The sequence below is a fragment of the Giraffa tippelskirchi genome, chromosome 1, assembly GCF_054371585.1.
Source record: "Giraffa tippelskirchi isolate mGirTip1 chromosome 1, T2T-mGirTip1v1.2.pri, whole genome shotgun sequence".
Classification (NCBI taxonomy): Eukaryota; Metazoa; Chordata; class Mammalia; order Artiodactyla; family Giraffidae; genus Giraffa; species Giraffa tippelskirchi.
The window spans coordinates 128,215,434-128,239,304 of NC_137275.1; the positions used below are offsets into that span (position 1 = coordinate 128,215,434).

The 23,871-nt window shown below is 51.0% G+C and overlaps 1 protein-coding gene and 1 long non-coding RNA gene across 4 annotated transcripts; one reads left to right on the forward strand and one right to left on the reverse strand.

Annotated features, from left to right (window-relative positions):
* Positions 1 to 1,372: 1,372 nt before the first annotated feature.
* CTSB (cathepsin B) lies at positions 1,373 to 22,494 on the forward strand. Of its 3 annotated transcripts, none has more exons than XM_081495575.1 (10): positions 1,373 to 1,514; positions 13,876 to 14,026; positions 14,621 to 14,706; positions 15,618 to 15,732; positions 17,535 to 17,653; positions 18,460 to 18,545; positions 18,842 to 18,985; positions 19,384 to 19,500; positions 20,637 to 20,765; positions 21,383 to 22,494. In XM_081495575.1, the coding sequence occupies exons 2-10, from the start codon at positions 13,901 to 13,903 to the stop codon at positions 21,466 to 21,468; spliced, it is 1,008 nt and encodes a 335-aa protein (XP_081351701.1). In that variant the 5' UTR covers positions 1,373 to 1,514; positions 13,876 to 13,900; the 3' UTR covers positions 21,469 to 22,494. The 3 variants fall into 3 exon arrangements, with proteins under 3 accessions (XP_081351701.1, XP_081351702.1, XP_081351703.1); XM_081495576.1 differs by lacking the exon at positions 1,373 to 1,514 and adding an exon at positions 8,682 to 8,909; XM_081495577.1 differs by lacking the exons at positions 1,373 to 1,514; positions 13,876 to 14,026; positions 14,621 to 14,706; positions 17,535 to 17,653 and having other exon boundaries at positions 15,659 to 15,732.
* On the reverse strand, positions 1,438 to 8,542 carry LOC145508423 (uncharacterized). The gene is made up of 2 exons (XR_014055453.1): positions 6,572 to 8,542; positions 1,438 to 4,435 (listed from the first exon to the last, which is right to left on the reverse strand). It is a non-coding gene; the product is annotated as an uncharacterized LOC145508423 (long non-coding RNA).
* Positions 22,495 to 23,871: the final 1,377 nt, after the last annotated feature.

Consider the following 23,871-nt stretch of genomic DNA (forward strand, 5'->3'; position numbering starts at 1 on the left):
CACATCCATAAATGAGTCTTTTTTCCTTCCCCTCTTATCCTTAACTGGGACCAAACAGGTGCAAGCACATGTGTCCACAAAGCTGTTTGAAGGGCCCTGGAAGGCACAGGGACTGTGTCACAGCTTATGGCCAGGCATCTGCAAGATGCAGCAGCCAGTCAAGGCCTCTTGGATTTGGTCAGACCTAAAGCTCTCTCACTAAAGGAGCACCAGGATAAAATGTCAGACTTTCCCCGAGTCCCTTGAACAAAACTGGGATGATACCAAGCTTGAAAGGTTGTCATCTGCATTAGAAACATCCGTGGATTCATGGAGCAGGGTGGGACTTGACCCCTCACCCCAAACATCTCCATCAGCCTCTGCAGGCACCCCCACCCTGAAGTAAACTCCAAATGTAACATTGTGCTTGCCATGTACGTCCTCTTCGGGACAGGCCACTTAACACCCCTTTTTCGAAACGAATTTTTGCCTGTCATGCCTTTATAGAAATTCTGATGTAGCTTTTGAAATTAGTACTCAGTGGTAATAACTCACGCTTCCCTGGTAGCTCAGCTGGTAAAGAATCCCGGTGCAATGCAGAAGACTCCGGCTGGATTCCTGGGTAAGATCCCCTGGAGAAGGGATATGCTACCCACTCCAGTATTCTTGGGCTTCCCTGGTGGCTCAGGCGGTAAGTAAGAATCCACCTGTAATGTGAGACACCTGGGTTCGATCCCTGGGTTGGAAAGATCCCTTGGAGGAGGGCATGGCAACCCACACCAGTATTCTTGTTGGGCTTCCATGGTGGCTCAGATGGTAAAGAACCCGCCTGCAATACGGGGGACCTGGGTTTGATCCCAGGGTTGCGAAGATCCCCTGGAGAAGGGAACCAGCTACCCACTCCAGTACTCTTTGCCTGGAGAATTCCACGGACAGAGGACTACTTTAAAAAAAAAATTCTTACATGTCTGATAGGGACATTCTATTAAAGCTAACAGCCTTTTAAGGCTCTTCTGGGAAGCCTGCTGTTTCGATGCCCCCATCTCTGGCTGTGGTTTCTAGATCAATGAAATAAGGAAGAACTATTCTCTCCCCACAAGTAGGGATCAAGGCTTTGATACGCTGCGTCCCGTCCAGGGCGGCCCCGGGGAATTTCACCAGGCGGGGTGAGGCCCCGAGGGCCGCCTGCAGCCCTCTTCTCTGCAAGGGTCCCAGGGCGCCGGGGATAGGTAGGAGGAAATCAGAAACACTGCTCCTGGGCCCTGCGATGAGCCGGCGCCTAGAGGGCGCCGGTCAAAGTAGAACCCCAGCGAAGCTGGGCGCGGGAGGTCACGTGACGATCCGGTAGGGCGGGGCATGGGTGGTCACGTGATGAGTCAGCCGGACTCGGGGCGGGGTCCGGCGCTGTACTTAGCGCGGGGGCGGCTGCGGGAAGCTACTGCAGCTGCTCAGGCACCAGCATCAGCGGCTGCCCGGACACTCAGGCTGCAGGCCCAGGCCCTCGGCGGCGGCGGCGGCGGCGGCGGCGGAGCGCGGTGAGTGCGGGCGGGCGACGGGATGAGGAAGCCGATGTCCCGGGACGATGGAAGCGGGGACCCTCCGGGAGTCGCAGCCGGGCGAACCGAGCGGCATCGCACCCTCCCGGACGTGGTTGTGATGAGAAAAGCAAGCTCTACGCGCGGGCGGCCGGATTGCACTGCCAGTCTGGCCGGGAGGCTCGTGCCCAGTTCGGGCGCTGTTCGGACCCCGGGCCGGGTCACCCGACCCCACGGTCCGCCGTCTCCAGAGCCGGAGGCGGGGAGTTTGCCGGCGGACCCGAGGGAGGAGTCTGCGAGGAAGAGCTTGGCCTGGATCCCCGCTGACTTCCGACCTCAGCCTGGCTCCCCAGCCCCTTGTGAGCTTCTGGTCCTCAATTTCCACAGCAGATCACTGAGTTGATAGTCAATACTATCAGCATCTGTCATAGTTGTTTTCTTTTTGTAAATGATTTTCCTGGGCAACTTTCTGCACACAGTCATACAATTCCAGGGACCCCAGAAGACAGAAACTGGGAAACAGGAACCTGGAACTGGGTGGAGTGGGGTGGGACCCACAGGAAGAGTTAAATCCACAGATGGAAGAGAAGCTAAGGAGAGGGGAGGAGAGCAGACTTTAGGGCCCAGGGTGCCAGCCCCTTCTCTGGGATTGTGAGGGGAGTGGAATGCCGGCCCCAACCCTGCACTGCTAAGGAAGGGAGTCAGGCTTGGGCCCAGGGTGCTGTGGGAGCGGAGGGGCAGGGCAGAGTCCCTGGGGCATCGCCTGCCCCGCAGCTGATGACTCTGGAGGTCTGGGAGAGGGAGCATTGTGGGGTGACTGAATTTGAGAGTCAGCCAGGCCGTTGTGGTAGATGTGAATTGGATTTGGTCAACCCCTTCCCCAGGCACTGAGGAAGCCCACAGGCAAGCACAGGCAGAAGGATAGGCCCCATATCCCTCTACCTGACTGAGACTCATACCCAGTTGGAGGGGCATGGGGTTCAAAGGGAGACGTAGCACCTTTGGTTACCTTGGAAAAACTGCCCTTCAGGCACCTTCACCAGGGGCATATCTGCTAAGCTACATTCATCTAGTTGAATCTTTAGATGCAGGGTGATAAGACAAAGAGCCTTAGCGGTGTGTCTGGTTTGGTTAAAGGCTACTTTCCTTTTCTTCTCTCATAACGTTGTTAACTTCATGAAAGATTGTTTCCTGTTGGCACTGGTAATGGTGACCTTTAAGCTTTGTGGAGAAAGAGGTTGGGCCGCCCCACCCTGTGTGGCTTTCCCAAAGAGAGTTGAAGGTGCCCTGGATTCACTCAGACCTCTTAGGGGCATCTGTCCTAGAGCTGGGGTGCTGCCAAGTGGAAGGTGCAGATCCCTCATCTGGAGGCTTCACAGGCCCAGGGGGAGGCAACTGGGACCAGACAAGAGCCCTGACTCCAATTACCTCCGCTGCGGCTGGGTCAGGACAGCCCTTTTTCTGAACTGGTCAGGTAGTGAGGGTGGAAGCCCTTTGTCTCCAGGAGGCACCTGCGTGGGTGTTGCTGACTCAGCAGCTTGAGCCGAGGCCCTCCTTATGGATTGGTTCTTTCTCCAGCTGCTGGCCCTGGGAGTTGGGAGTAGGAAGTTGCATGCATTTTAGGGCTTAAGATTTCTTTTGTTACCACTGGCAGTTGCATTGGGGAGTGAAGGAAGAGTGCTTCCAGGTGAACCTTGGAATGTCGGTTGGGTGGTTTTCTTAAATGTGGTGATCAGTTGTGATTGTGTTGAATATCCTTGTACTTGGCAGAGAAGGACTGAAATGTTTTGGAATGAGAACCCACAATGTCTGCTGTTTGTTTTTGACAGTTTGGCAGAAGGAAAGTATTGGAAATATGCGAGGTTGAACTGTGTGAAATGGCAATTTTTGTAGGTCAAGGAGCATTGAGATCGGGCACCTTGATACAGTTCAGTCTCGTGTGTAGGGTGGTCGGGGTTGACAGTAGGTTGATGGATCTACTTGAGCAACATGCAGGTGTGTGTTGGACTCGCTGGGTATTAGGAGGCAGTTGTCACTGCCCCTGATCCTGGGTCTTCATTTTTCTTGGTTTACACTCAGTGCCCTGGGTCTTCATCTTTCTTGGTTAACACTCAGGGCCCACTCCAGAGCTGCTTAAGCCAGGTGCTTGAGAAATGACTCCTGAGTCCCTCCATGGCTGGTATGTTCACTTTCCACCCTAGTTTGGGTAAGAGGGGGATCTAGGGATCAAATACCATTAAATACTTAGACTTCAGTCCCTTTTTAAAGCCCAAGCCTCATCCCCACCTGCTTTCTGCAGCACCCACAGCTTCCTTGTCTCAGCCTTGTGTGTCTGGGTGGGGAGGAGGGTAGGTGGTGGAGTCAGAGCCTTCCCTCCTGGTCACAGCCCCCCTCTGCAGGCAGCAGCTTTCAGCTTCTTTTCTGCAAGTCTGTGTCTAGTTCCTAAGGGACATTGTAACTCCTATCTGCTTTCTCTCCTCTCTCTCTTTTTTTTTCTTTGATGTGGACCATTTTTAAAGTCTTTATTAAATTTGTGACAACATTGCTTCTGTTTTATGCTTTGGCTTTTGGGCCACTTAGATATGTGGGATCTTAGCTCCCCAACCAATCGAGGATCTCAAATCCCTACCTCCTTGCATTGGAAGGCGAAGTCTTAACCACTGGACTGCCAGGGATGTCCCTGCTCTTCTCTTTCTAATTTTCCTGCATGATTTTTTTTTAATCCCTTTATTGTTCTTTTAATCCTTGTATCTGTATCAATTTATGAATAATGTTATTGAAATGCACGACTTTAATTATACTGCATGTATCCTTTTCCGCTGGTGTCTGTGAAATTGATTTACATTGATACATACAGATCCAGTTCATTCATTTTAAATGCACAGTTAGGTGGGTTTTGCTTTTTCATTGTCCTCACAAGGCTACAGTATCCTGTCTCTCAGACAGTTGCAAGGGTTTCTCTAAGGGAGAAGCAGAAGTCAGGAAGGTGCTCGGTCCTAAGGTGTGTGCACCATCCATTTTATAGATGTCAGTGCTGGCCACTGAGGTTTCACCAACAGATATTCTCAGGGCCTTGAGGGTTCTTGTTCCTCATATCTACCATCACTAGGTATTACCAGACTTTAATTTCTGCCCATCTGATGTGTTTGAAAAGCTGTCCTTGTTTTAATTGGCATGGTTGGGAATTCCAGTTTAATTCTTTGCCCTAGGAAATTGTTGATGAGGTTTTTCTATTTTTGTTGTTGATCAGTGGTAATTTGTGGGTTTTAGTCTGTCAACAGCTGAAACTTAAGAAGGTTTCTTTTGATCCTAACCTAGGCATCCAGACTTGTCTTCAATTAGATAATATTCTTTGGTTTTTTTAAATTTGAGAACACGTGTGGGTTCGGGGTAATGGCAGTCTGAATCTTCCACTTTACAGATGAGAAAACTGAGGCACCTACAGGTTTGTGACATGATGGAGGGGTGGGTCACCCAGATGATTGTGGAGAAATCTCTACAATTCAATTTCTTGGCAGTTCTGTCCCTGTCCAGGTACACCATCCAGAGCTTGCCCTTGGTCTTTTCTCAAGCCCCAGGTCCCCTCACCTGGAAAACAAAAGCCTTCATCAGGACCAGGGGTCATTTTCCAGCATTACTGTGTTATGAATGCTGGGTGCTAGGAGGGATGTGCCTGCAGTCTGACTGTGGTTACATGTCTCTTACCTGGCCAGTAAGTCACTCAGTGTGGCCATCAGGATAACCTAGAATTACCAGCAAGGGTATGGGAAGGAGAATGGGACAAATATCTAGGTAGTGAAAGGACTCTGTATAGAGCAGAGTGAGAGCAGCTATTCTGCCAGGAGACCCAGCGAGGCTGGGCTTCTGCATGACCTGCTGACCTGGAGTTGGGCAAGATGTGTTCATTGAAACAAACAAGTCCCATGGCTTCTGGGCTTGTATAAGACCTGGGAAGGCGAGGTTAACCTAGAGGTTACTCCAGGGTTGAGGCCTTGTCACACATCCACTGGGAGCCTTCAGCCTCCGCCCCTTCTGCCTCTACTTAACTCTGCAGATATTTAGAGGGTGCTATGTTCTGGTGGTTAAGAGCAAAATAAACCATCATTTGGGCTTACCTGGTGGTGCAGTCGTAAAGAATCCACTCGTCGATGCAGGAGACACTGGTTTGTTCCCTGGGTCAGAAAGATCTGGAGGAGGAAATGGCAACCCACTCCAGTATTCTGGCCTGGAGAATCCCATGGACAGAGGAGCTTGGTGGGCTACAGTCCATGGAGTCACAAAGAGTCGAGCACAGTTGAGCGCCTGAGCATGCATGCACACACACAAACCAGCATTTGAGGAAGATCTTGATTCCGCCCCCACCGCCCGTTGGGGTACGTTTGAGGACAGAAGGAATTACCTTGGGGAGGGAGGAGTTAACGGGCCTGTGCACAGGGAGATGTGTTTGTCCTCCTGGTCCCTGAGAAGCTGTTTCCCCAGGTGGCTGTAGGGGCTGTCTGCTTCGAGCCACGCAGCACCCTGAGGAGGGGCATGTGTCTTCTCAGGGCCCCAAGGAAGGAAACCAGGACCACATAAGAGAGGTGAGGCCTTTCTGCTGCCTGCTTTTGTATCTGCTTATGTTTCTGCGCACCCAGTGCCCAGCCAGCAGGGGGATGTAATCTAGCCTCGAATTAATTTAGGGAGCTGCTGTGTTCCTGCTGGCTGGAGAGGCTTGGAACACTAATCTCATTTGAATCTTCAAGGATTTCTGAAAGCTTTTATAAAGTAGCCTAAGGGTCCTTCAGAATCCAGGCAGCATGTCCGTTTCAGTAACCGAGACCGAGTCGGGACGAGGTGACACCTTCAGCATCTCAGTAAGTCAGCGTCTGAGTCTGGGAGCAAGCTGGCAACCGAAAGCTTCTGCAGCTTTCCAGAAGCTTGCCCAAATGGTCTTGCTTTTCAAAAACACAACATGTTTTGACTGCCAAGGACCTTCCTGGGGGCCCATTTTTTTAGGCCTGTTGGTTAGTGGCTCACTCATGTCCAAACTCTTTGCAACCTCATGGACTCTAGCCCACCAGGCTACTCTGTCCGTGGGATTTCCCGGGCAAAAGTAGTGGAGTGGGTTGCCATTTCCTCCTCCAGGGGTCTTCCTAACACAGGAATCGAACCTGCGTCTCCTGCATTGGTGAGTGGATTCTTTAATATTGAGCCACCTGGAAAGCCCTTTTTAGCCCTAGGCTAGTATTTTTCTTCTTTTTGTAAGGTATGATCTGCTGTGACTGATCTTAACACATTATTGACTGGGGAATTTTTGCAGAAACTGATGCCTGTGACCATAATACGTCTTTGGTCAATAGTATGTTAAGTGATGTTCCATTTGTGGGCACTGCAGCCTTACGATTTCCAAGCACCCGGGGAGAGCAGCTTGAGGAAGCCACACTGCCAAACTTGGTGGGAATTAGTCACTCATTCTGGGCAGACGATTGGCAGATGGGGAGCAGGGAGAGTCCCCATGAGTGTCCTAAAGAGTTTAGGTGGGTGAGGGTGGTGGGATCCCTCTCACGGCTCCTGGATCCTGTGGAGCCTGCAGTGATGTGATAGATGCCTCTCCTGGGTCTCACAGCACTTGCTTGGGGGCATTCAGCTACAGGGGACCTGGCTCTAGGAACCAGATAAAACCAGCTCGTGTCTGGCTATCTGTCTCTTTAGCTCTGTGAGGATGAAGACCGGCAGCAGCCCTTTTTGCTTGCTTTTTTTTTTTAATGTATTTATTTTTACTTGAAGGATGATTGCTTTACTGTATTGTGTTGGTTTCTACCAAACATCAGCATGAATCAGCCATAGGTTTACCCATGTCCCTTCCCACTTGAACCTCCCTCCCACTGCCCATCCCTCCCTTCTAGGTTGTTACCGAGCTCCAGTTTGAATTCAAAGCAGCTAAGCACATTTCCGTTAGGAACCAAGACATCAAACAGAAAGACCACATCAAGGCTGTGATTCAGATTCAAAGAGCAGGGGTCCCAGGTGTCCTTCAGTTCAGTCAGAGCCCATTTGTGGTCAAAGTGCTTGTGCTGCTCCAGCATGGAGGTGTCGGTGAGCAGCTGGTGTCCAGGGGACACGAAGGGGTGCCTGGTGTTGTGTGGGTGCCCTGAAATGGCCCCAGCTTCAAGGGCACAAGTGCTCATGGCGACAGCAAGAGGCAAGAGTAGTGTTTGCGGCAGAGAAAGAAACACAAGTTCTAACATGGTCCCACTGAATGTTCACAACCCTCCAAACCTTCCACCTTACCCCTACCTAGAGCCACTCTGCTGCATAAGAAACAGCCTCAGTTTGTAGCTGTTGGCAGAATGTAGGCACTCAGTTCTTTTGAGCCAACTGTGAAAGCCAACTGTCAACAGTATTTGAGTGACAGCAATGGATAGGGGGCTTCCCTGGTGGCTCAGTGGTAAAGAATCTGCCTGCTAATGCAGGAGACAGGGGTTCGATCCCCGGGTTGGGAAGATCCCCTGGAGAAGGAAATGGCAACCCACTCCAGTATTCTTGCCTGGGAAACCCGTGGACAGAGAAGCCTGGCGGGCTACAGTCCTTGGGCTTGCAAAGAGTCAGACACGACTTAGAGACTAAACAACAGCAATGGATAAGGAAGAGCACAGGACCAGATGAAAGGCTGGTTGGACATGCCTCCATCTTCTTCTGGGTTAGCCAGTGGATTGCAGGTGGCCAATTTGGAAATTTCAGGTATATATGTCCTGTCTCCTTAGGATTTAGAATCCAGTCTGCAGAAGGCTCTTAACCACATAAGAAAGCTGTTTAAAAAATCGAGCTTGGGCTCTTGTCCTAAAGGCCTGTGTTCTATCAGCATTTTTGTGAGCCTCCAACTCCACCAGGTCCGCATTCTCATGGAGGCACCCAGGGCAGAGGGTGCGTCTGTAAGCCCTGGGGCGGCTATTTGCCCAGCTGTTTGCACAGCTGTAATCATAAATAAATGACTTCATACATTTCAACAGCAACAAAAATAAAACTAAATGAAAAAATAAATAAAAAATTATGTCCCTGGGATGTCAGGACTCCTGTGTTCAGTCCCTTCCTTCCTGAGCCCCAAAGTCCACGGAGCCCATAGCTGGCTTGCAGGGAGGTGTGGCGAGCAGCTGTGCTCTCAGGGGAGGCTGGACACAAAAGTGCTCTAGGGGTCTGGCGCGGAAAGACATGAGACAGCCCATATTTTTAAATGCTAGAGATTAGCTTGGAAAAGGGCCAGAGGGCGTAGAGGAGCCCATGATCTGTCTTCCCAGGAAGTCAGCTGACCAAGGACTGGAACTCTGCCCACAGCTGCTCCTGCTCCGTCCACACCCTGACGGGGTCTGGTGACTCCGCAGGTGTCGTAATCCTGTATGGGGGCCCTCTTCCCTCACAGTAAGGACTTTCTCTTCTTTCTCCCCGGTTTGGTTTTTAAGGGGGAAAAAATACCCCCACAAAATGAGAAAAGGGAAATGTTTGCCCGAAAGAGGGAAAGTGAAAACTGGCTGTGTTTCGTGCTGAGGCCGTGACACTGGCTAACAGCACAGCTTGGGCCTCCAAGCTGTGCGTAGTTTGTCCCGTGTTCACGATGCCTGTGGAGGTTGGCACCCCCCTGGAATGTAGTTGCCACTGCCCTGGACATCGGTCTGTCCCCTTGGGAGGAGAAACTTGACTCCATATTCTCTGGGATCTCAGTAGCTTCCAGACCCTCAGAAAGGGAGGCCCATTGGGAGGTCAGCTGGAGTTAACACCTGTTTTAATTTCGGGCTCTTTGTGACGTGGAGGTAGGTGGGTGGGTTTGTGCGAACTGGGCTTGTCTGGCCTGGGTTGTGAATGGGGAAAGGAGAGAAGAGAAGAGGGAGAAGGCTTTGTTGCCTTCTGACTGTGGCAGGCACCCTCCTCTCACTCTGGACTTCCACTGGAGGACACCAGTAGTCATTAGCCCCGTTTTACAGATGGTGAGACTGAGGCTCAGTGAAGGCAGTGCACAGTTAGGAAGTAAGTGGAATCTAGGTCTCCAGACTACACGCCTGGAGCTCATCCTTGAACCCTAACCAGATGCTCTCATGTGATGCTGCAGCCCCAGTGGGCGAGTTTGGGCAGTGGTTCATGCTTTGCCGCAATCCCCAGGTTTGCAGGTCTGGTTCTTACTGAGGCCGGGGTTGAGCTGGGAGAACAGTTGATAGGAGCCATGGAGTAGGACCCATAGAGCAGGAAAGCGGGGTGGTATCCCAGGCTCAGGCTGGGAGCTGCCCACGTTCCCTGCCACCAGGAAACCAGAGAAATCTTACGTGTGATCCAGGTTGCATGGAAGCACCCCATTCTGCACACTGAGCAGCCGGCTAAGCCCACAAGCGTCCTGGGGACACTCCGGTTCGACACACAGGGAGCATTCATGTAGATGGCCTCTGGTTTCCTGGGGACCCAGCTGTGTTCCTGTGACCTGGACAGGGTGTGGTGAGGGCTAAGGGTGGTGACCCTTCCAGCTATGACTCTGATGGGCCTATCAGCCTGGCCTCCAGCTGCAGGGGTGGGTCTGTATGCAGGGAGCACACCCATCTTCTCAGGGCAGTGTTGAGATGACAAGTGTTAAGTCCGAGTGTCGATAGGAATCCTCTTCTTCTCTGCTCAGAAGCCTTTTTAAAAGAAGCCCTGGAGAGCTCCTTTGTCCCTCCTGGCACATGCGTGTACAGTGAAATATTTCCTAACAGTTTGGAGGCTCCCTGACTCGGGGTCATGTGAGCAGCAGCCTTCCTATGAGTCACTGAATATGGGAAGGGTAAGCATTTTGAGCAGAAAGTCACTTGAGAGAAGGCCTCTGACTGGAAATGCATCTCGGGCCTCATCAGAACACACATTCTTTCAGTTGGGTGGCTTTTGGTCTTTGGTAGCACCAATATTATTCTTCCTACAGAAACAAAACTTAGAATATAGCATGTTCATTCCAGAAAAAAAATAAAAAAAGAGGGAAGGCTATGTAGTGAACATGGGCTTCCTGGGTGGCTCAGTGATAAGGAATCTGCCTGCCAGTGCTGGAGACCTGGGAGCCGTGGGTTTGATCCTTGGATTGGGAAGATCCCTTGGAGGAGGAAATGGCAACAGACTCCAGTATTCTTGCCTAAGAATCCCATGGACAGAGGAGCCTGGCAGGCTACAGTCGATGGGGTCTCAAGTTGGACGCAACTGAGCATGCACACGTATAGTGAACATCAGCAGTTACGTGTGACTTGTGTATGGTTTTCTTTACGTTTTGCATGTAATGACAAGAATAAACATGTATGCGGGTTGAGGGCTCACACTTGCCATGACTCATCTGCTCCTTTGCTTTCTTTCACTTACTGTATGTGTGTGTGTATATATATAGATATATATATATATATTATTAGTAGTACCATGTGGTTTACTTCCACAAGTTCATTTCTTAGTGGCTGCTTTTGTATTTCATTATTTAACCATTTACCACAACTTAACAGTTACGGTTATAGATGGTTTCTTTCTGGTCTTTTGTGAACACCAAGAATGTTTGGTGAATACCCGTGTACCGGTGTCTTTGCATTTTGAGGCTTGTGGGATACATTTCTAAAGGTCAGATTGCTGAGTCAAAGGGTATGTGGATTGAAGAGCTGATAGAGGCTGGGCGGGACCTACTGATGGGTAAACAGCAGCAGCAGCAGTGTCTGGTTCCCCACCTCTAACCTTAGGCGGAAAATGATCAAACCCTGCAGCTTCTGCCAGTGTGGTGGAAGATAAATACCTCTTCGATGAGCATCTTTAAATATCTGTTGGCCTTCTGTAGCTCTTTTTCTGTACATATACTGTGTATATCCTTTGGCTATTTTTCTATTATGCTGTTTCTATTCTGATTTGGGGTCCTTTGCCTATTAGGGAAACAAAGCCTTAAGTATATGTAAGGGCTGTTTTTTGTCTGTCACTTTGAATATTGTGTTTTTCTAGAAGGGAGGCTTTACTTTCATGTAATCAAACATTTTCCCCTTAAGGGGTCTGTTTTATGTCAATCTTAGGCATTCCTCACTCCAGTGTTATGTTTGTTTGTTTTAATAATCTTAAAGATTATTTTATTTTTGGCTCTGCTGGGTCTTCTTTGCTGCGCACGGGCTTTCTCTTGTTTTGGCAAGCAGGGGCTACTCTCTAGTTGTGGCACATGGGCTCAGTATTTGCAGTTCCCCCAGGCTCTAGAGCAAAGGCACAATAGTGACACACGGGCTTGGTTGCTCTGCGGCGTATGGGATCTTCCCGAATCGGGGATTGAACCTGCGTCTCCTGCATTGGCAGGTGGATTCCTTATCCCTGAGCCACCAGGGTAGTCCCAATATAATTTTTTTTTAAGTGTGCTTATTTTCTCATACAACTTCTGTATTTTTATGCAAGATCTTTGTTCCATGTAGCATTTTTTGTGTGTATGTAAGAACTTGAGGGTAAAGATTCAGTCTTGTTTTTTTTCCTTTTTCTAAATGCACAACCAGTTGTGCAAACACCATCCACCGAGATCTGCGTTTCCTCCCCGGCTTCTGCCACACATAGGCTGTGCCTCCAAGTGGCCTGTTGTGTTGATGGAACCCTTCCTGTGCTGGCATCACCTGGGGTTCATCATACCTTTGCCACCCCAGGGGTTCAGGCCTCCATCACTGCTGTTTTCTAGAACTGCCTGGCTGTCCTCACACATGGATTCTTCCCAGTGGCTTGTTGCTTAGGCAACAGATAAATATAGATTTTTTTTTTTTGCTTAAATATAATTCACTGTGTGGGAGGCAGCATGTTCCATGCTGTCACCCACGTCATCTTCCTGTACCACTCACAGCAGCCTGTGACCTGAGGAGGTGACACAGTGACCAGCTCCTGAGGTCAGGAACAGGAGGGTCCCCAGTGCACACACGCGCACGCACATACACACACACAGACTCACTCACTCACTGAGAGGGCATCTTCCCAGGCCCGGTGGTACTGTGGCACCGGATCATATTTCTTGCTTTCATCAGAGCCTCTTGCCTAAGAGTGTGACTCAGAGGCCTAGCTAGAACTTGCCTGTCTCTTGACCTGCAGGCCAGTCCAGGATCTAAGGCCATAGTGGTAGTGGGATGCTCGCCTTCTCAGGAGCCCCATCTCTGAAGCAGAGTCCTTGTCTGACTGGAAAAACCACAGACAGTCCCAGGAGACCTGTGCCACCGGCCAAACCAGCTCTGGTTCCCAGCTCTTGAGAAAGGCATGCGGAGCTGGAGGTGGACTTGTGTTTGCTTGTCTGGTGTTCAAAATGTGGCTCGTGAGATTTATCTTCAGTTTCATTTTTTCTCTCTCACTGGGCTTCCAGTTGAGACGTGATCACAGGGAAAGGTGTTTTACTCTTTGGGAGCTCAAACTTGAGAAAAGTCCCAAACTTTGTTCCAGTAGTGCATGGAGAGGCAGGTTGGCCATAGCAGCAGGGGCAATGGACTTGACTTTGCGTGAAGATTTGGTTTTATCTGTTTGTTTGGGATGGACTTGTTGGCACTGCTTGTCACCTGGGCCCTGGGGCGGGTTCTGACAGACAGCAGGCTGCCTTTGCCCCAACCTAATAGCTCATGAGATAGCTGGTTCACAAACCATGCGGTGACCAGCACCATTTCAGACCGTGAGCCCTTGCCTGGCCCTGCAGCAGCTTTGGAGACTAAGTGACATGGTCTCCTGCCCACATCAGTGGGGCTTTATCCGCATGGCACAGCCCTTCCTTGGCTTGCTGTCTTGTGTTCCTGGACCACACGGTCTCTCCTAGCCGTTCAGGCAGCTGCAGCAGAGTGCCACAGACAGTGGCTTCCAAACAAACTTACTGCTGTCAGTTCTGGAGACTGGGAGTCCAAGATCAGGGGCCAGGGTGGTCCACTGAGGACGCCCTGCCTGGTCAGACTGCCCTTGTGTCCTCACATGGAGGAAGAGGCAAGGGAGCTCTGTAGGGTCTTTTTTATAATCAGGGCACTAATCCCACTCATCGGGGCTTCACCCTCATGACCTCATCATTCCCCCACAGGCCCCACCTCCTAACACCATCACCTTCTGGGGTAGGAGTGCTACTTGAATTCGTGGGTGAGGGACACAAACATTCAGTCCATCGTGCAGTCCTGTGTGCTGTGGGCCTGGGCTGGGACTCTGAGACAAGGCATGAGAGCCTGTGGGTGCCAAGGTCCCTGCAGGCACTCTGCCGACACCCTGCTTCTGGAAGGGGAAACCAAGGAGCATGAGGGGGCAGACGGCGGAGAGAGGATGGGACGAGGCCCCCAGAACAGTGCATCCTGAGGTGACGCCTTGTGTGTGTCGAGCACTCGAACTGAAGGAAGAAACATACTGATGTCTTGTGTCCTCTCCTCTCCAGGTGAGTCTCCGATCCAGTTTCCAAAATGTGGCAGCTCTTGGCCACGCTCAGTTGCCTGCTTGTGCTGACCAGTGCCCGGAGCAGTCTGCATTTCCCACCTCTGTCCGATGAGCTGGTCGACTTCGTTAACAAGCAGAACACCACTTGGAAGGTGGGCTGGGGGCCCCTTCTGTGCGTTCTGACTCCTGAGGGAGGGGCTGCAGCTGTGGCCCACGGGCTGGTGTGTCCTGGACAGTTGGTCTGATTCATGGTCCTGACTTGCTTAGGCCCATGCCCACTGCCCTGTCCCCTTCCTTGTGTGTGTGTGTGTGTGTGTGTGTTGTCCGTGTGTGTGAGCATGTGAGTACAAGTACGTGGAGGTGCGTGGGGGAGTAAACCAGCTCCCGTGGATTCACAGCTGGGTTGATGCTGAGACCACACCGTGATTAGGGTGCTGGCGTGTCCAGGTTCTGGTGGGGGTCCTTTTCCAGGTGGCAAGTGGTGACTTCTTGTGTCCTTACCTGGCCTGAGGGGCAAGCTTGATCTCTGGGGTCTCCTTATAAAAGGGCACTAGTCCCAGTCTTGAGGGTTACACCCTCATGACCTGATCATCTCTAAAGGCCCCCACCGTGTAATAGCATCCCAGTGGGGTTAGGTTTCAACATGAATTGTGGGGGGAGAGACATCATTCTGTAGCAGTGCACATTCCACACCTCCAACCCCCCCAGGTTGGAGGGTGACTGCTCTGGGTGGGGCTCTTTTCCAGGCTGGACACAACTTCTACAACGTGGACTTGAGCTATGTGAAGAAGTTGTGTGGCACCATCCTGGGTGGGCCCAAGCTGCCCCAGAGGTGAGTACCTACTCCCGGATAGGGCACCTGGCTACACCAGCACTGCTGCCATGTGAGCAGAGATTATGCTTGGCACAGGGGAAAGGGGGAGACAGGAAGTCTTCCCTGGCATCCAGAGGCCTCACCCGCCCCGCTCTCCCGCACCGCCCCCCGCCCCAACCCTGAGCTGCTGGGACCCTGCCTGAGGTGCAGGGCCCAGTTCCCAGCGCCGGAATTTCCTCCTATGCTCAGGTGTCCCAGCTGCAGAGGGAGAGGCCCCAGGTCTGAATGGTCTTGAATAAGGAAAGTCCGAAAAAAGCCATGTGATCTGCCATTAATGATTTATTTTTCTTCATTTTATTATTAATGTTGCATTTTTCACGTAGATACTTCCTTTGAAGGAAGCATTAGAAAAATCTGTGAGGCTGGGATAATTAAGTGATGGGACCATTACACAGTTGTGAAGATGTTTAAGAAATGATGAACATCTGGCAGATGTTTGATTCGAGGTAGCGTGGGGAAAGCAAGAGATGTAATTATATGGACCCTGAGAATGAAACTCTTAAAAAAATATGCATAAAATAAATTTAGGCAGAAGAATACAGAATGGTAAGTTATTTGGAGGAATAGAACCCAGTTTTGTTTTTATCAAGCTCCAAGTGGGAAGTTCCTTGGCAGTGCAGAGGTTAGGACTCCATGCTATCACTGCTGAGGGCATGATTTCAATCCCTCATTGGGGAACCAACATCCTGCATGCTGCATGGCGCAGCAAAAAAAAAAAAAATTTAATAAAATTCCAAGGGGACGTCCTTGCACATGGCCTCCTGCGCACATCTTCACACCTCTCCCTGCAAAGTGACAGCCCAGGCCATAGGGGTTGGGGGCGTGGACTGTAAGGTGACAGCTTGTGATGGAGACCTTTCTTCTTTCAGAGATGCATTTGCTGCGGGTGTGGTTCTGCCTGAAAGCTTCGATGCGCGGAAACAGTGGCCAAACTGCCCAACCATCAAAGAGATCAGAGACCAGGGATCCTGTGGTTCCTGCTGGGTGAGGCCCTGCTGGCCAGAAGGGAGGGTTGGAGTGAGGGGCTGGGTAAGGGTGAGATCAACCAGGGGATTAAAGGTTAGACAGGTTGGGTCTAGGCAAGTCACATAAACTTCTCGAGGCTCAGTCTCCCCTAGTGTAAAAGAAAGATCCCTGGTGGTCGTGAATCATTGCAGGACCATGTGGAAGAATTGACAGTCAGAGTGTCCTGTACAAGGCATGTCCCACATATGGATAGTGAAGCAGTTTTGATTTCTATTGAACACCCTGTCCTGGGCCATCAGCAGACACCATTAGCTTTGACCCCTGCTCTGCCTGGCTACAGTCCAAGGGTCGCACAGGGTTGGACACAACTGAAGCGACTTAGCATGCACGCACTGCTTCATGAAGTAGCAGTGCATCTGTATCAATGAGCTGTCTTAACTGTGTTTGTGTGGGTAAAATACGTGATATAAATGTAACTATCTTAGTCATTCAGTGTGCCAGCCAGTGGGTTCATTCCCATTGCTGTGCAGCCATCACCACCTGCGTCCACAGAACCCATCACCTTGGAGAGCTGAGACTCCCCACAAAACACAGACTCCTGCTCGCCTCCACCCAGTCCCCAGCGACCACTCTTCTACTTTCTGTCTCTCATGACTTTTTTCTTTTCTTTTAATTTTTCTTGGAGTGATGGCTCAGACAGTAAAGAATCCGCCTGCAGTGTGGGAGACCCAGGTTCAATCCCTGGGTTGGGAAGCTCTGCTGGAGAAGAATATGGCTACCCACTCCAGTATTCTTGCCTAGAAAATCCCAGGGACAGGAAAATCCCAGGACAGAGGAGCCTGGCGGGCTACAGTCTGTGGGGTTGCAAGGAGTTGGACACGACTGAACACACTAATTGCTTTACAATATTGTGTTGGTTTCTACCGTACAGCAAAGTGAATCAGCTACATATATCCCCTGTGTTTTGGATTTCCTTCTGATTTAGGTCACCACAGAGCACTGAGTAGAGTTCCCTGTGCTATGATTTTTCTGTTTTCTTTAAATCAGTGAATCAGTTTATCATAGGGTGACTCACAGGGTAGGATCAGGATAGGGGATGGGAATGGGGACAAGAATCCAGAAGCCTTTGCAGCTGCACTCCACACGGCTGAGGAGCCTCTGGATGTTTATAGCTAACCTAAGGTATGGGGAGGGGTAGTTAGGAGCTTGAAAATGGGAAGTACATTCTTAAGTCAAGATTCATGAATGGGTAACTAGGCATTATATCAGCGAAGGTTTTCATTATTGTTTGGGGACTAACAGAACGTAGAGGCTACATGGTCCTAATGATTATGAAACAAAATCTGTTAAATACTAAAGCCTTTGATGACACAGAAGTGATTCACTGCATCATGCAGTCAAGGTATATCAGCAAAAGGACTGGAGAAACTGTAGGGGCCCAAGATGGCATCAGTTATGCTAACAGTCATACACTCCACCCCTGACTTTTTTATTTTGGGTGGGGGAGCTCCTATAATATTAACTAGTCTGGGTACCTCATATAAGTGGAATCATAACAGTGTTTGTCCTTTGTACAAGCTATACTTGTGTGTTAAAAATCCAAAAACCGCATGTTTCAGAAATAAACCAAATGCTCAGGTAGAGGTCTGGGGTGAACTGGTCTCTTGCTTTAAAGCCCAGCTTGAGCCCCAGGAGCCCCAGCTGCCTTGAGAGAAACAAGCCACCAGGAAGGCCCAAGGTGTCAGCTGTGGTCTCCTGGGTAGGGGCTGGAGGGACCGCAGCGTGGAGTGCGGCTCACCACATGGGGCTTGTTCCTGCAGGCATTCGGGGCTGTGGAAGCCATTTCTGACCGGATCTGCATCCACAGCAATGGGCGTGTCAACGTGGAGGTGTCTGCTGAGGACATGCTGACCTGCTGTGGCGACGAGTGTGGGGACGGGTGAGTCAGAGCCCCTGGGAGCTGCCCCAGGAGACCTGTGGGTGGACATGGACCGGAGGGCTCCCTGTAGGGGACAGGCGTGATACTCCTCGGGCAGGACGGTGTCTCTACTGAGACACAATGGGGCCCCAGGGCATCTGGAAGCAGGCCCTGGGAGAGACTGCTTCTAGGAGACTCCTGAAACCAGGCTGGCCGCCCACAGGGCTGGATTGGGAGTGGGTTGGGGCATAGGGGGAAACAGATGTTCTCCGTTTAGTTTCTGGGTTTTATTGTGCTTCTTCTTTCCTGCTCGGGAAACAGCCTGGGGCCTGTCTCCTTCTCTGTAATTGAGGTTGATGGGTTCCCAAATAAGCCATATTAGGAACACAGCTCCCCGTTTTCTGCCAGTTCTGGCCTTGGTTTTGCAACAGTGGTTCTCAGATGTGGCTGCAGATTAGAAAAACCTGGGAGGTGAAAAGAAAAAGGGAGTGCCTAGGTCTCAGCCCACAGAGGTGAAATCCGTGGAATTGGTATTTGTAACATAGCCCCAGAGCTGTGCTGCCCTTTGAGAACCCCTGTCCAGACAGAAGACACAGCCTCCTGGTGGGCACATGATTATGAAAGTACTTCTGATTATGAAAGTACTTGGTGGGCAAGCCTGGGTGATTCCCAGCAGAAAGTGACTATCAGGAGGAGAATTGGGGAATTGGGGGGATCTGGGAGAACCGATGGGCCAGTTGCTGAAGGCGGTGATGGGTGCACTGGGTGGTGGTCTGGGAGCAGCCAGAACAACTGTCACACTGTTTAATGAGTGACTCTTTTCTCAGCTGTAATGGCGGCTTCCCCTCTGGAGCCTGGAACTTCTGGACAAAGAAAGGCTTAGTGTCCGGGGGCCTCTATAACTCGCATGTAGGTGAGTGTCTGCCTTTAGCTCCCATCCAGCCAGATGGATTTTATAAGCAGGAATAATAGTGGTCTCATTTTCCCCTATAAAGTGAAGATCAGGGTTGAGGGTACATCGAACGCTGGGCTGAAAACTCAGGTAGAAGACAGGGCAGACCTGTGTACACAGAGTCAGCAACCGGAAGAGGGCAGTGTTGGCACCACAGACTCTGGGTGACTTCTGTTCTCATGAGCTATCGCCCTGATCCTTCTCTCTGGCCTCTGAGGGGCTTCCTGCTGACACCCACCCTTCTCCTTGGTCCCCAGGTTGCAGACCGTACTCCATCCCTCCCTGTGAGCACCATGTGAACGGCTCCCGGCCTCCGTGCACCGGTGAGGGGGACACCCCCAAGTGCAGCAAGACCTGTGAGCCCGGCTACAGCCCGTCCTACAAAGAAGACAAGCATTTTGGTAAGCGGGGTGGGCGACCCCCGCCCCTGGGCCCTGGGAAGCTGAGGGAGGAGGCCAGGGCACTGGAGTCACAGGTCAGGACAAGCGATGGGGTTAATGCCTCTTTGATGGGAGGGAGCAGCACACTGTGTTCTCTGCGTGTCTCCACCCTGAAATCAGCGGGAATGGAGTCTTAGACCCTCGGTCTAAGGAAGAGACCAGACAGCTCAGTCATGGGGGAGGAATCTGGCCTAGGAGCCTTCTGCTCCTGCCCTACTTCTAGGGCCTCATGCTTACTGCGCACACACACGCACGCACACACACACATGGCAAGATCCCGCCTGCTGGAACCCCATGAATCGGGGAGTGGCTGACCCCCTGCTGGAGGCGCCCGCCCCACTCGGCTGGTCTCTTCGCAGGATGCAGTTCCTACAGCATCTCCAGCAGTGAGAAGGAGATCATGGCAGAGATCTACAAAAATGGCCCAGTCGAGGGGGCCTTCTCTGTGTACTCAGACTTCCTGACCTACAAGTCTGGTGTGTATCCCCCCGACCCCACTGATGGCACCCGGGGAGGGACGTATGGGTTCCTGGCTGGCAGGATGTCCTGGGTGGGCTTTGGGCCTCCAGCAGTGCCACACACCGCTGGCCACTCTCTCGGCCCCTCGCGCCCGCCCTGTCCGTGGCCAACTCCTGCTCCTCCCAAGCATCTCCTCCTTTCTGCTCCTTCTGGAACCACAGGCCCCATCTCTCCACCTCCATCCCTTCCCCATCACGTCCGCAGGTAACTGTAGGTTTCCTGTGTCTGCACCAAGTGACCTCCTCCTTCATCTTTGTCTTGACAAAGTCTTAGCCTTGTGCCCAGCCCCCAGTGGGTGAGGAAACAGGCAGCACCTTCCTGTGGGGACTCGGACTGGGCCACTTTTGGCCATCAAAGGGGGAAGGGGACAGGATGGTCCCCACCCAAGGGCTGTCTTAGAAACCCCCCGTTCCAGACAAACGGTCCGTGCTGAGGACTTCTGTCTCATTTTGTATTCTGCTTGTTCAAAAACTCAAAGCTCTCCAGTCATTTAAAAAAAAAGAAGACGACCAAGGTGCCTGGCGAGAAAAAAATTATAAACCTGGCAGTTCTTAACTTCCACCAATGTTATAAAAGAGAACACATTTCCCATTGGACAGTCATTCATCAGTAACCTGGTGGTCCTCTGAGCACCTTAGTGGGTATCTCTTCCCATCAGTCAGACTTGCAGCTGCCAGCCCAGTCCTCTCCCATAGTACCCAGTCTGCATGGTGTGCCCCAGAGAAGCAATTTAAAACTGTTAAGTCACAGAATGCTTTTGACAAGTCATTGCTTGGAGTCCTAGTATGTAAAACAAATAATTGTTGATATTTTAATGTATCAGAGTTTCTAACTTAAAAGGTAGCCATTAGCACATTGTATTGCAGTCCATCTTAATATTTATCCCCCATGTTCGAGTGTGCTGGGCTTTCAAAAATATATTCAGATAATTCCTGGATGTTATGGCAGTCCCTGGAGTCTTCCCACAGAACACCAGGGCCCGTCCTTTCCTCTGGCTCCATCTGTCCTGTGTGGGGTTTGCCAGCTGAGGGGGTGGGCTGCTGTGGGAGACCAGCGGTGCCCAGGCTGTCTGAACGGCCTTGTCCTCCCGCAGGGGTGTACCAGCACATCACCGGAGAGATGATGGGAGGCCACGCCATCCGCATCCTGGGCTGGGGAGTGGAGAACGGCACCCCCTACTGGCTGGTCGGCAACTCCTGGAACACTGATTGGGGTGACAATGGTGAGCGCAGTCCCTGCTAAGAGGGTGCCCAAGCCAGGGCAGAGTGGGCATCGTGTCCACCAGCTGTGCTGGGGAGCTGGTGTTTCCCCTTGCCACAAGGGCAGCCTCTGATCCCAAGAGGGTGTGTGGATGGGGCATGGCCTCGAGCCACATGTGCTTGTCCTGGTTCCTCAGGGCAACAGGTACAGGGAGGGGGTGAGGGGAAGCATATAGTCCAGAAGTCTGATACGGGGCTGGGTTGGAGGGTAAGTGGAAGCCCGCCAAGCACCTTGTGTGCCAGTTGGTGACAGCTTTGGGGCTGGTTCATGACTTCCACTCTGCAGTTTTTCAGGGGTGGGTCTGTGGCTTCCCAGGTGGCTCAGTGGTAAAGAATTTGCCTACTGGTGCAGGAGACACAGGAGATGTGGGTTTGATCCCTGGGTCAGGAAGATCCCTTGGAGAAGGGAATGGCAACCCACTCCAGTATTGTTGCCTGGGAAATCTCATGCACAGATGAGCTTGGCGGGCTACAGTCCATGGGATTGCAAAGAGTCAGACACGACTGAGCATGCACGCTGGGTATGTCGGCAAAAGTCAGAATCCAGGCAGACTAAATGAGTCTTACTGCTGCTTTCCAGGCTTCTTCAAAATCCTCAGAGGACAGGACCACTGTGGAATCGAGTCGGAAATTGTGGCTGGAATGCCGTGCACTCATCGGTACTAGAAGATCTGATCTGCTTGGGGGCCTGTCTGCCAGCCCAGGGCCAGTTTTCCCCTAAATACAGCCACTTGGACTGGGGATGATGTAGGGGGTGGGGTAGGGATGTCTTTTATTTTTTGAATTATGATAAGATATAAGGGTTTTGAGACAGAGTCTGAAGAAGACTGGGTTGGGCCAAGCTGCGTGTCTGCCATCGGGTCTGTCTTCCAAGGACGCACAGCCAGGCCTGCCCAGGGACAGACTGCTGCCCCAACACAAGCCACTGCCAAAGCAGAGTGAACGAACCTTTCCCTGTACACGAGCTGTGTAGTGCCTGCTGCCCCTGCTTCTGCCCTGACCACTTCCACAATGCCCCCAACCCCCCACCCCCATCCCCGCCTCTGCATCACCAGGGAGCAAGACCTTAAAGGATTTGTAGATTTCCAAGAGTGGAAAGCAGAGTTCCTAGTTAGATCCCTGCACAAGCAGGCAGCTTTCTAGATCTAGAGTGGGTTGAGAAGAGACAGTGGGGCAGCCCTTTGGAGAAAGCCCCGTTGTTCTCCCAGGTCCCCTGCATCTGTCGAGCTTCGCAGCATGACTCACCCTCTCTGGTCCTGTCCTTGCTGTGATCCTTTTTCTTTTTGTGCACCTCGGCTAATCATGTGAATGAGAGTCTACTAGTTGGAACAGCTGTACTGCTTGTACTGATTGTCTGCTTCAAACTAGGCAGTTGTGACTTGACTGACCTTGCTGCCCTCTAATCCACAGTGAAACTAGTTTGGGAGGAAGCCAGCTTTTACCTTTTACAATCGCTGCTTCACCCTGTTAAATACAAGGAATGGCTGTCAATAAAAAGCCTCTCCTTCAGTGTGAAGTCTGCAGTCTGGTGGCATCTCCAAGATTGTGTGTCACTGTGGACTTGTAGCTGCTGTCTCTCCTTATCCCCTAGAAAGAATCATGTTCCCATGGATCTGGGTGCCCTCGAACCTCTAACCAGGGATGTCTTGCCTCAGTTGAGTGGAACAAAATAAATACCTAATTTTAACTACATTGCTGCTGCTGTACTTTCAAACCATGGTGCCTCATCTCTTATTTTCTTGTCATTTTCATCAGCTCTTTTCTGTTGATTAAGAAGCTCTGTCCCTATTTTATTAAGGTAAGAACTCTTACCTCTTTTTTACCAACCATACACCAGCAGTGACCTGAGGAGTCCTGCAGGCATGGTGTACTGGTGGTATAACCAGTCCTTCTACAAGGCCAGCATCCTGGGGCCCTCCAGCGTTGGAACTGGGTGGAAGCAGAGTCCATGTGTGGTTTTATGAGCTCCTGGTCTCTTGGATTTACATTGCTGGTTAAGAATTACTTATTTCTGGGAGTTCCCTGTTGGCCCAGTGGCTGAGACTGCCTTCCCAATGCAGGAGGCCGATTCAGTCTCAGGTCAGGGAACTAGATTCCACATGCTGCAACTAAGATCCAGTGTAGCCAAATAAATTTTTTTTTTTTAATTACGTATTCCTTTGTATTCTTTTGCATTTTCCTAGATAATACACAGAAACAGTTCAGTTGCTCAGTCACGTCCGACTCGTTGCAACCCATGAACTGCAGCACGCCAGGCCTCCCTGTCCATCATCAACTCCCGGAGTTTGCTCAAACTCATGTCCATTGAGTCGGTGATGCCATCCAACCATCTCAACCTCTGTCGTCCCCTTCTCCTGCCCTCAATCTTTCCCAGCATCACAGGAACATACATACACAAAAGAAGGACACCAGTTCTTGAGGGATCAGGAGGCCATTAGAATTGGCAACATCCACTCCTCCCCATCACCACCATCACTGGCCTGTTGATACCACAAATCACTTCCCTTCCATGACTGGGAGCTGGACCAGTGCTCTTCTGAGAAGCAGGGAGGTTGGACTTCGGATGTGCCTCAGAGGTTAGGATCAGAACTACCTCATACAAGCTCTTAAACTTCTGGTTAACATTGTAGGAAAAACTGGTGGAACTTATGTTTAATGAGTTTTAAAGCTGTAAATATATCATTGCATTATTTGTACAATTTCAACTGGGAAACATGCATAACCTCAGTTCTAACATTTTCTACCCACTCCCACTGAGTTGAATGATCCCATTTCCTACTTTGTCCCATCCATGCTATGTACCCACCAGCACCTCCATCCTTACCCAGAAGCTAGCAGAGATGCACTAAGTGGACCAAAATGGACCTTAGGGCATCTTCATGCTTGGCCTAAGGAATCGTTGCTAGGAAACAAAAAGCAGGATTTAGGATTGGGATTGATGTCACTACTTCAGTAAAAAATTTCCCACACTGATACAACCTTGTCACCTCAGCTCATTTTTTCTTGGGTGCCTCCAAGCAAGGGGACGGTTGGAAGTGACAGTGCCTTGTTCTTTAAGTGGAGGAGGGC

Excerpts from the sequence above, each read along its gene's own strand:
- CTSB (XM_081495575.1), top strand. The coding sequence starts at position 13,901 with ATGTGGCAGCTCTTGGCCACGCTCAGTTGCCTGCTTGTGCTGACCAGT. Across the intron at positions 14,027-14,620 it reads AGCAGAACACCACTTGGAAG|GCTGGACACAACTTCTACAA; the intron begins GTGGGCTGGGGG and ends GCTCTTTTCCAG. Across the intron at positions 19,501-20,636 it reads CTTCCTGACCTACAAGTCTG|GGGTGTACCAGCACATCACC; the intron begins GTGTGTATCCCC and ends GTCCTCCCGCAG.